General features: G+C 46.4%; 1 protein-coding gene across 1 annotated transcript in view; it reads right to left on the bottom strand.

The window, feature by feature from the left end:
- The window catches only part of LOC130425857 (acid-sensing ion channel 2-like), a 105,777-nt gene extending 93,824 nt beyond the window's left edge, over window positions 1-11,953 (bottom strand). Inside the window, exons 1-2 of the mRNA XM_056752271.1 lie at window positions 11,497-11,953; window positions 10,028-10,632 (exon numbers count right to left, since the gene is read on the bottom strand). Coding sequence (XP_056608249.1) covers window positions 10,028-10,615 — 588 coding nt within the window. The 5' untranslated portion in view covers window positions 10,616-10,632; window positions 11,497-11,953. The remainder of the gene's footprint in view (window positions 1-10,027; window positions 10,633-11,496) is intronic.
- Window positions 11,954-12,253: the final 300 nt, after the last annotated feature.

Genomic DNA, 12,253 nt, shown 5'->3' with positions numbered 1-12,253 from the left:
GAGGAGTTGGTTTATCAGCCGTTCCCACAGTTGGTTGAACGGCTGCAACTTCGAGAGTAGTTCGATAAGGACTGCTCTCCCAGTTGTCAGCCAACCTCCTCTCGTTCTGGGTGGGGGTCCATTCCGGAGAACCTTGTGGTGGGTGTCCTCACCTTGGGGAGACCCACACCGTTCCCCTCCTCACCTCCTGAAGCCCCTGTATCGACAAGGTCGAGTCGCAAGCGGGTCAAAAAGAAGATCCGGAGGGCGGCTCGAGCCCTGGGTATTCCGGAGGTGTCAAGCCCTAAAGTCCCGAGTCCGATGGTCCCGAGTCCGATGGTCCCGAGTCCGGGGGTCCCGAGTCCGGGGGTCCCGAGTCCGGGGGTCCAGAGTCCGGTGGTCCCCAGTCCGGTGGTCCCCAGTCCTGTGGTCCCCAGTCCGGTGGTCCCGAGTCCGGTGGTCCCGAGTCCTGTGGTCCCGAGTCCGGTGGTCCCGAGTCCGGTGGTCCCGAGTCCGGTGGTCCCGAGTCCTGTGGTCCCGAGTCCTGTGGTCCCGAGTCCGGAGCTACCCAGTCCGGAGCTACCCAGTCCGGAGCTACCCAGTCCGGAGCTACCCAGTCCGGAGCTACCCAGTCCGGAGCTACCCAGTCCGGAGCTACCCAGTCCGGAGCTACCCAGTCCGGAGCTACCCAGTCCGGAGCTACCCAGTCCGGAGCTACCCAGTCCGGAGCTACCCAGTCCGGAGCTACCCAGTCCGGAGCTACCCAGTCCGGAGCTACCCAGTCCGGAGCTACCCAGTCCGGAGCTACCCAGTCCGGAGCTACCCAGTCCGGAGCTACCCAGTCCGGAGCTACCCAGTCCGGAGCTACCCAGTCCGGAGCTACCCAGTCCGGAGCTACCCAGTCCGGAGCTACCCAGTCCGGAGCTACCCAGTCCGGAGCTACCCAGTCCGGAGCTACCCAGTCCGGAGCTACCCAGTCCGGAGCTACCCAGTCCGGAGCTACCCAGTCCGGAGCTACCCAGTCCGGTGCTACCCAGTCCCAAATATTTTTTGGGGGGGCGCCGTGGGGAGGCGACTGTCCGAGCGGCCGTTCCGGCCGCGGATCCGTTCCAGGAGCCGGAACTAAGCCCGTTCCAGGAGCCGGAACTAAGCCCGTTCCAGGAGCCGGAACTAAGCCCGTTCCAGGAGCCGGAACTAAGCCCGTTCCAGGAGCCGGAACCTAGCCCGTTCCAGGAGCCGGAACCTAGCCCGTTCCAGGAGCCGGAACCAAGCCCGCCGTCAAGTCCGGCCGCCCAGCCGCCGTCAGAGAGCGCTGCCCAGCCGCCGTCAGAGAGCGCTGCCCAGCCGCCGTCAGAGAGCGCTGCCCAGCCGCCGTCAGAGAGCGCTGCCCAGCCGCCGTCAGAGAGCGCTGCCCAGCCGCCGTCAGAGAGCGCTGCCCAGCCGCCGTCAGAGAGCGCTGCCCAGCCGCCGTCAGAGAGCGCTGCCCAGCCGCCGTCAGAGAGCGCTGCCCAGCCGCCGTCAGAGAGCGCTGCCCAGCCGCCGTCAGAGAGCGCTGCCCAGCCGCCGTCAGAGAGCGCTGCCCAGCCGCCGTCAGAGAGCGCTGCCCAGCCGCCGTCAGAGAGCGCTGCCCAGCCGCCGTCAGAGAGCGCTGCCCAGCCGCCGTCAGAGAGCGCTGCCCAGCCGCCGTCAGAGAGCGCTGCCCAGCCGCCGTCAAGTCCGGCTGCCCAGCCGCCGTCAAGTCCGGCTGCCCAGCCGCCGTCAAGTCCGGCTGCCCAGCCGCCGTCAAGTCCGGCTGCCCAGCCGCCGTCAAGTCCGGCTGCCCAGCCGCCGTCAAGTCCGGCTGCCCAGCCGCCGTCAAGTCCGGCTGCCCAGCCGCCGTCAAGTCCGGCTGCCCAGCCGCCGTCAAGTCCGGCTGCCCAGCCGCCGTCAAGTCCGGCTGCCCAGCCGCCGTCAAGTCCGGCTGCCCAGCCGCCGTCAAGTCCGGCTGCCCAGCCGCCGTCAAGTCCGGCTGCCCAGCCGCCGTCCAACCCTGTCAGGCTGATCTTCAGACCCTGGTCCAGCCCGGCATTCCAGCCGTGGTCCAGCCCTCCAGTCCTGCAGGGGACTAGGACGGTTCCCCCCAGGACTACCCCTGTCAAGCCTCCTGGGGCTCCGCGCCCTGGCGCGTCCCCAAGGGCTGGAACTTTCCCACCCAGCCCTCCCCCTTTTGGACTTCCCATGTCTTCTTGTTTGCCCCCACCCCCCCTCCCTTGTTTGTTATTTTTATTAAGTCACCCTAATCCCCTATTGATTCTTGCCTGTCTGCCACTGATTTTGTTTTCCATGTTTTGTTTAGTCTTGTCTATGTCTCAGTCTGTCTTGTCCTGTGAGTCTCCTTGAGGAGCGTCAGGATGTCGCTCCTTAAGGCGGGGGTTCTGTCACGGTTCTGCCTATCTTGTCTGGCTAATTCTTGGTCTTGAGGCAGAACCTAAACAGAATTCCCTGTTTCATGTGGGGAGAGAGATGTTGGACCTTTTGGGCTTCCATACTCTCCCCGAGTCTCGTCTGTGTTTCCCGCCATTTCGTGTCATTAGCTTCCCCTTAGTGTTTCATCTGTGTCACCTGTCCCCTATTAATTATCCTGTCATTGTCTCCCTTTAAGAGTCCTCTTGTTTCATTGTCTTGTGCGGTTCATTGCGTTTGCCCTGCTTGTACGTATGCTATTTGCAGTTCCTGTTTCCTGTTCCTGTTCCGTGTCAAAGTAAGTGTAGTTTAGTCAGTGTTAGTGTTTTGTATCAAGTGTTTGTTTTATCAGTTTAGTTAGTTAGTGTCCTTGTTCGTTGTATAAAATTATATATATACCTGTCCTGTTTTTTCCCCCACGTGGGTTTTGTTTTGCCTGTTTTTGTCTTGTTAATTATAAATAAATTTGTGTTCAAACCCCTGTACCACCTTGTCTGCCTGCACTTGGGTTCTCCTGCCTTGTCTCCTCGGAGATTCCTGACAAGAACAGTGATAGGAAATGATGGAGAGGAATGGAGGGGTACGATTCGGAAATGACCAAAGGCAATACATCAACGCTGCGCAATAAGACAGAGAATGTATATCAGTCACCGGCCCACGTCTCCTACTTGACCCACTGAACAGATAATCTGCTCATCAGCATGCCACAGAACTCCACAGAAAGCTATAAATTACAAATCTCCCTACGCTTGCATGTTTTTTTCATATTTGGTCAAACTGATTTATGTTTGGATAAAACACATGCCACATTAATCTGTCTCTATACCTATCACTCAGATTTATATTAATTATTACAAGGATTGTAATATTATACCTCTGTTTCTATGGTAACGTTAACCTTGGGCACCAGCAATGAAACTTTATAAGACTAAAAATAAATTACCCAAGCTTGACTGATAGTAAATAGTAGTGGTGGGCATAGATTAATTTTTTAATCTAGATTAATCTAGATTAATTCCAAGATTAATCTAGATTAATCTAGATTAAAATGGCTCATTTGAATTCTGCCGAAGGCATTCAGAATATGTGTGCTACCCAAATAATGACTAAAAGTAAGTCTTTGAGAACGGGTTTCTCAAGCCAGGTGGCGCATTAGACCAGGGGCTCATCTCCTGTTTCCAAAATGCATCACAAACTGCTTGAGAAAGCTGTTCTACTATGATAATTGGTGATGAAAATTAAATTATATTCAATAAGATGAACTTGTGTTTACTTCCGCATTAGCTAAGGGATGATTTGCGTTTAGGTGGTACTTGAGACTGGCAGAGCTCCTACAGTACATTTACATTTAGTCATTTAGCAGACGCTTTTATCCAAAGCGATTTACAAAGAGTGAGGGAGCAACAAGCGATATGTCATACAGGAGCCATAATACATTAGATCTCAATACAAAGTTACTGGTTTCAACTAAAGCTAGACCACTACCTGTTGAGAGAAAGTGTTTTTTTTAAACCAATTCCGCATTGCACAAGGTGCAAACAACCTTAGTCTTGTCGATGTTTCTATTGGGAAGCTTCTTAAAAATTAATATTCCCTGAAGCAAACCCGGCGGCTTCATAGCTGCATCCATGTTAGCACGTCACGTTTGATGTTGTAATTTCACAGTAACGTTATGTTGTGTTCAGACCAAACGCGAATGGCGTGTCAAGCGCGAGTGATTTATATGTTAATGCAAAGAGCCAATAGACCTACTTGCTGCGCGAATCGCGCGAATGAAGTCCTGGTTATGAGATGATGAGGCGGCTTCTGCTTCCGCGAATGACGCGAATCATGCGAGTTGAAAAATCTCGTTCTCGCCCCGTACAGTGCAGTTAAGCTGGTATACATCCGCGCTAAAATATCAAGGTGAAAGTCATCATAGCTTGCGTAGTATAGACCCAGCTGCCAACCCAACTTTGAGAATAAATTAACGGCGACATCGCGCGATAAGAGTCTCACTGCGTTAACGGCCCACCACTAGTAAATAGTAACAACAGCACCAGTGTTGGGCGTATATGTTACAAAATAATTATTTAATGTAATTTAATTATTTTTCCCTTGAAAAAGTAAAGTATGGTTTTACTTCTGGTCTAATTGAACTTAATACTGTGTGTAAAATATGTGTTTGCAATAGCGGAATTGACACTAAAATCCAAAGTCTAACCGTCAAATCCGTGCTTTTATTTATCATTATTTGTAATACTTTGGACAGTTAATAATATTACTTTATGTAGTCTTATATTATTTATTTGAATGAATTAAAATGGTCGTTTCATGTCTATCCTTGAATCACTTAACTTATCAAGGTTGAGATAGGATATAGGCCCGGTTTTAGAGACACGGATTAGGTTACAACAAAACTGTAACACTGAACAACACCCATTCTTAATGCCAAAAAAAGGGAATGAAGCAAGACCGCTTACTGACATTTTCGTCATTTATTTTTCATTTTGATTCCATCGTCTCTGAAGGGAAAGCACACAAAACCCATGTTTGACTACAGAGAGCACTGAATTGATACAAAGACAGCATTCTTCCTCTACGTTTGCTGAATGCATGTTTTCTGTTCTTTCCTGTCACACTGTTAGCATATATTAACACCTACTCAACCAGCCCACATACAGGACTTCAGGAATCGGGCAGACACAATATACACAAAATCCTGTTTGTGATCTCATTGCGCACAAAATCGGCTGCACGTGAAGAATCTCATCAGGGAATACCATAGCAGACTAACCTCTGCCTTTGATATCTGCAGCCTACACAGGAAGCACTTATCTCTAAATTGGAGAGAATCTTCAAAGTAAACCAGCGTACACAGGCATTTGATGTCCTGGCCTATCATCGCGCGATAACACAGCCTGCCGTGACGAGAGAGGGATGAACCTTATACTAGTCGTGACAGGGGCGATTCGGTAATACAGATGAGATGTACATCTGACTCATGGGATAATGGTCTCTATCTCTCTTTCCTGGTCCCTCTCTATTTATAATTCTGTGAATCAAAGCTCAAATCATTCTGTTCTATTCTGAACATTTTAAGAGTTCTGTATAGAAGACTGATTATTTATAAATAGTATATATATTTACAACACACTGACAAATTTAACCACAAAACAGTTGTATTAATGCTTAAACTGATAGTTCACCCAAAAGTAAAAAATTCTTTCATCATTTACTCCCCCCTTTTTTTCACATCAAACCTGTTCGACTATATTTCGACCATAGAATACAAAAGAAGATATTTTGAAGAATGTCGGTGATCGAACAGCGCCAGCAACCATTCAATTCTATAGTGTGTAGTCGGACACAATACCAATGCATGTGAATGTTTTCAGTTTGAAAATAATCATAATCACTGTGTTGTTACTGCATGCTATTGTCTACTATTTACTCTATATCAGGACTTGACAAAATATGACTGAATGTGATTGAATGTCAAAGTTGCCACAACAAACATTAAAAAACAATAAAGATGCCGCATAGCCAAAATCATTTTCTACATCATTTACTACATGAGATAAACAATATTTCTCATATTGAGATGTGCACATTTCTGTACATCAGAGAAAGAAAAAAAATCAGTGCCTCCACAACAAAGTGAATTACTGACTCGCAATTCAAACCTCCAGACTTACAGTATGCATATTAATTTGTTTAACATAATGCCAAACATTGCAACCACTGATTAATTTTGTCCCATTTGTGAGGTGTGAAGGTTCAGCAGCACATCTCTCGCGTGGGCGATTCCAAGCGTCCCGTTATAATTATAACAGGGAAACAGGTGTAGTCATTTTATGGTTTCTTTACCAAACTCCTCATCATTTGTAACCTACCTATACTTTATCAAGCAAAACAGAGCAAAATAAATCTTTGTCTTATGCAGGCCTCTATTAACACACCCAGATTTACATTGTTGTAATAAAACTAGAAATTACATGAAAAGATGAAACGAGTATCAGGGAGCACAGTATGGCCATAAACATTGAACTGAGCAGGCCATAGTCTAATATAAAGAACCCTGCACTAGAGAGAAACAAAGATCAAAGAGAAGAGGTGATGGAGATGGGATGATATAATGAAAGGGTCTACAAAAACATAATAATATATTTTATTATCCAGAATTCCTTTGTATTTGTGTGTGTCTCTTCATTATTTTTTTGATACCAAACTTTTAAGGGGTCACGTATATGAAGCGTATGAAAGAATCCTTTAAGGTTTTATAGAGCCAGAATCTGGTAGCAACGTTACTTAGGCCATGTTTGCCCAACGGAAAACAGAAATGTGTTTTTCTTAGTTTTTATTTAAGTTTCATGTAAGCATTCCAACATTGTCAAAACAATCTTGCTGCGTCCCAATTCACATACTTAAACTATGCACTAAATGTATGTACCGTTTTTATTATGGAAAAGTATATACATTTTATTGTGTGGCAAAACAATATGCACACATTGGGACATACTAACAGGAAACAGAAGTGGCCGTTGTTGCCTAAACAACATTCTGGCCATTAACTGTCACACACATCAAAAAACAGCTCTTAATTCCATTTAAGTATTTATTCACTCATTGTTGCATATGTACTGTTAACTCTATAGTTATATTTATTAATTTAGTGATGCATCAGTTATTTAATTTTATTAAAGTTGTGGGTAATACTAGCCGTTAGAGTGTGCATCATTCTGCACTTCAAATTTCTACGGGAAGTAGTAGACCATCCGGGAATATTTGGAATACTCTTTTTAACATACTACAATTTGGGACATACTAATTATATTTGCGAATACTATTTAGGTATACGAACTGGGATGCAGCAACTGTGTTGACACGGATTCGCATAAACGCCTGAAAACACTGTATTATGCATGCCAGGCCAGTTGAGTACGGTAAACACAGTACTGGAGGCCGCCATTATTGTTTTGGGGATACTCACACATGTCTAAAGACTGAACACGTAAAATGAGCATGACATCAGGATTTTTACAGGTTTTCAGTTTACACAGACACATCACTGCCGTTGTTTCCAAAAACTCACAGTTTGAGACCTTTTTTTAACAGTTTGTTTTAAAAACAGCCACAACGTATCAAAACGTTTTAGTTTTCAGTTGAATACGTTTTCGTATAAATGCCCCCCCTCCTAATAAGGCCTACATTTTTCACCTGTGTAACAGTACAGTAACTCATTATAACATGAGTTATCCGTCAAATGAACCTCCCCTCTGTCTCTCATAAATAGTCTATAAATTAAGCAAATTAAGTTCTGACAGTTTATTTCTCAAAATGAACTACTCAAAACACCATTCTTGATTCAAATCCCTGTACAAATTTTGCTTGTGAACATTGTACAGTTTGAAGTAAAATACTGTGATTCATTATGTTTCTGACATTCGAGAAAAACTCTGTTATATAAATTGTAATTTAATGGAATTATCTGTTAAAATGAAATCTGTCACCTTAATTGAGATCCTCATTAGTTTTGTGCCAGATACAGCTACATCTCGCAAAATACTATTTAGATACCCTGACAGTCATTTAAAGTAATACTTCCATAAACTGCTATAGTGTAATTATATTCTGTTTGTCGCAAATGTGAAGAGTAGCTAACTTAACAGCTCTACTTAACAAAGAGATCCAATAGAAGCAAAATCATTATAATGCCTCCCTTCTGAAAACAATGACTCACTCGATACATGACCAATGACAAGGAAAAGCAGCATTAAACAAAAACCAAACTGGTACATAAGGCGGGTGTATCCCTGTATGTGTGCAAGTTTGTTTTAAATGAGCGTGTGTGCGCAGTTAGTACCAGTGAGAGCACACGTGTACCAACTGAGGGCGAATAAACAGACCTCAACCCCTGAGGAGAATAGCAGAACTCCAACTGAGTATCACACCAGCTATCAACCCTCATCATCTCAGGCAGTCAGTGGTGAGAAAAACACACATCTGCGGCCAGCATTAACATCTCCAGTAAGACAATAAACACCACTTTAACCAGTCACACAATACCCCACAATGATGGAGTGTTCCTTTTTTGATGTGTACAACCAAATGGCTCTGTCTCCCAACCTGCAAAACAAACGCGAAGGCGGTCACAAATTATAGTCGGCTGGAATTCGTTGGGAAAACACAGTTTGATGCAGTACTCTGTGCAGGTTTTGGGGATATAGGTAAATGCATATAGCAGAAGGAATGACTGGTCATATGGAAATGTCACAATCCAATAAAAGCCACAAAGACTTCTTCTACATCACTATATATAAAATGCACATTTGTAACATTTACAGTGTTAACTCAAGTGTGCATAAAGTCACACGTCCTTGCTTCCCTTGAATCACACACATGCTGCTTGGAATGTTCTCAAGTTATGTTGAGCCTGAGATAACACATATCATCAGGTTTTACACAAACTCTTGAGTAAAATATAGCAAAAATAATACATCCTGACACTCAAACTGTTATGTGGATAATATCATTTGTTATATTAAGTAATAAAACAGAAGCATGTCTTTATGGGACATCACAAAACATCAGCTGAGATACAGTCTGTTTTGAATCCTTACAAGTACTGTAGGAAATAAACATATTATTACAGATAACCAACTCATCATGAGTGCATCACATTACAGAAGTTTGGACTGTTGGCTGAACATCTGATGCATACGGCACACATTCTAGGAAACACTTCAGCACATTCAAAGTCATCATCTGATTGGGTTGATTATAAGAATTTCCAGAAGACGTACGTGTCGCGTTCTTTAACAACACAAAGCCGTCCGATCCACTGACGCACTTACATCGGTTGCAACAAAAATGCATCACGTTCGACTAAACACTAAATTCTTAAATGTATGCGAGATGAACAGAATAAACTGTTAAATATTTGTTTCGTGCTGTTAACTCTTGACACGTTTGTGAAAGTACACCTTTCAGTAGCTGTGGGGACACTTCTCCACGCCTCTGAACGTGACGCAGCACAAAAGAAATGTGATGGCTTTCTTTACCTGTCAGTCCTATGGCCTCTTGCGACCAATGAAAGCAGCCAAAATACCAGACCAAAGTTCCCAGACCTTCAGTATGTTCAGCTACGCAAAAATACTGAAGAGTACACTAAGACCTTATCTACACCGGATGCGAGTGGGGCTATGTGACTTGACAAAAGACAGTACAACCTATTAAGAACAAGGCATATGTCACGCCGCATCCAGTGCGGACAGAATTTCGGATTATAATGGGCTAGCATCGGTATAGGCATGATGTCGCAGTTAGAGTGCAAAGAGCTGTCTGGTCCAGACTAACTTTCACTGCAACTCTTTCTGTCATATACAGATGGAGAGAAGCTTACAAAAGCAGTGAAACTGCTCACTCCACAGCTTAACATCCAGAACTTCACCATAAGCAACAATCAATACCTTAACGTCTTTACAAACCTAGAACAAAGATTACAAATACACAGACTTTAAGGCTCACAGGTCTGAGCCCACTACTCTTTGGTCCAGAGAGGTGAAATGCACACCTTCCAGAATATCAAGCCTTAGGTGAAACGAAGCATCTTGCAGATACTCACGGTTTTGAAGTCCCGGTGGCTGCACTCCTGGCCCTGGAAACGGCAGTAAAGCATCATCTCCTTAAGGTCGTGACCCACTCGCTCTGTGAACTCCAGCATGCTGAAGGCCTTGGGCCGGTAGTTAGTGAAGTTGGATTTCTCTGTGAGGAAGGCCAGCACGTGAGGCTCGGCCAGTTGCGGATCGGGAATCTGCAGGTGCACATCCAGCAAGGCCAACAGCTCCCCGGCGTGGTAGAGGTCATTCTGCGTGAGCCGTGTAAAACGGTAGGCGTTGAGATTACAGACGGTGACGGCAGGAAAGACCAGGCTCCCAGAAACCACAGCGTCCACGCTGGTGACTTGAGGGTAGGTCAGGAAGTAGGCCAGCCGCTCCGTGCTCTCCAGGACCAGCAGCACCAGACTGGCCAGCAGGGCGGCGCCCCAAAGAAGCCGGCGTGAAGCAGAGCGATGGGAGGAGGAAGAGTAGGGGAAGATGAAGCGTAAACCGTGCAGCGTGCTGCTGTGGGTGAACGACTGCCAAGACGATGGGCCTCCCATGCTCCCGGTCTCACGACTGGCTTCGCTTCCACAGCTCTCCTTCAGGTCCATCGCTGACACGCACACACCTGCGGGGAGATCAGCACACAGCGTTTGTCAGTCCAAGGCACCTTCTGGCATCTTATTCTGTCCGTTTTTCACCTCATTAGAGTTTCACAGCCACATCAATAATATATCTCGAAATACAACGTTTCATCAAGCAGCAGGTTTGACACAAACATGGAGAGACACTGTGGCACTGTAAGGCGCTGTGAAAAATGTAAACTGAACGTCGACACCAGATGAGAGCGGATTATGTAATGTGAACCCCACTGACCGCTGTAACATGGTCTTGCAGAAAGAATGAGAAATGGATGGATGGAGACAGGGAAGGAGGAACTGTGTGGTTATTTCAAGAAATACAAACCAAGGTAAACACACCCCCTGAAACCATAGCCAAACTGTCTCCTGACCAATCAGAAACAGAGGGTCCATTGAACGCTACAGGTCAGAGCTGTTCCTATACATAAATATCAGAGTAGACCAGAGAGCACACACACAGCAGATAACTGTGTGAAGCTGAAGAGATCTCGCTCCAGTTAAGCAGTGTAAGAGGGTGGAGATGGAGTGGAAGATGCTGCCCAAGGGTCTCCCTCCTCCTCCTCCTTCGGTTCAGCCCTCCAAATGCCAGGATCCTCCTCTCTCTCCATCACCAGCCTCTTTTTTTCCCATCCAACAGCCCCTCTCCATCACACCATCTGTCTCTCTCGCTCTCTTCAAAGGTCTCTCTAACTTTCCTATTTGTTTGTGTGATGTTTGAGGAAAAATAAAGATGACTTAAAATAAAATCTAACACATTTCAAACTATCTCATCCCCTTTTAAATAAATAAATAAGACATGCACGTGCAAACACACACACGGTCGACGGACATCCAATGGCAATTCTAAGCACCTCACGTGCAGTCTAACGACACAACATCCCGTCGTGCATGAGTGCCTGCACTGTGTGTGGGTGAGAGAGACAGAGAGAGACTGGGAGGCGGGTCGTAGAAGATGATGTCTGTCTTTGATCCCGGGTCCGCGGAGTGCGCGAGCGCGAGTTTCTCCCAGTCCCGGCGCTTTCCGCTCTAGTCCGCCCCGACCAACATCACGCGCTTGTTTTCTGCTCCTCTCCACGCCGACAGCGAACAACAGCTGAACCGGTACAGATGTGAAATACGTCTAGAGGGAGAGACTCAGGAGATGCTGACTGAATCCCAGTCTGCGCCGTGTTCCCTCTCTCGCGCTCTCTGTCCTCTCTCGCCGCGTGCGCTCATACTCCTCTCCTCTCGGCTCAGAGGGTGATGGATGATACAAGAAGCAGATTGTGAGTAACGAATGGAAAAAGAAGGGAACACTCACAAAAAGGAGAGGAGGGGGAGGCAGAGCGGAGAAAAGAGGGAGGGGATGTCGACAGTTTTGTTCAGATGACAGATACTGTATTTCGTGCCCGGCGGGCAGCGATCATCACATGGCAACCTGTAATATTATAAACCGCGCGCGTGCGCGTGTGTGAGGAGAAACGTGCTTCTGTGTAATGCTTGCGTCTGCACAACATTCAAGTCACAAACGGATGGGGTGGGGGACAGAGAAAGTCAGAGAGAGGGGGAGAGAGAGAGAGAGAGAGAGAGAGAGAGAGAGAGAGAGAGAGAGAGAGAGAGAGAGAGAGA

This window comes from Triplophysa dalaica, chromosome 7 (assembly GCF_015846415.1).
Source record: "Triplophysa dalaica isolate WHDGS20190420 chromosome 7, ASM1584641v1, whole genome shotgun sequence".
In the NCBI taxonomy this organism is placed as follows: domain Eukaryota; kingdom Metazoa; phylum Chordata; class Actinopteri; order Cypriniformes; family Nemacheilidae; genus Triplophysa; species Triplophysa dalaica.
This window is presented reverse-complemented; position numbering and strand designations above follow the sequence as displayed.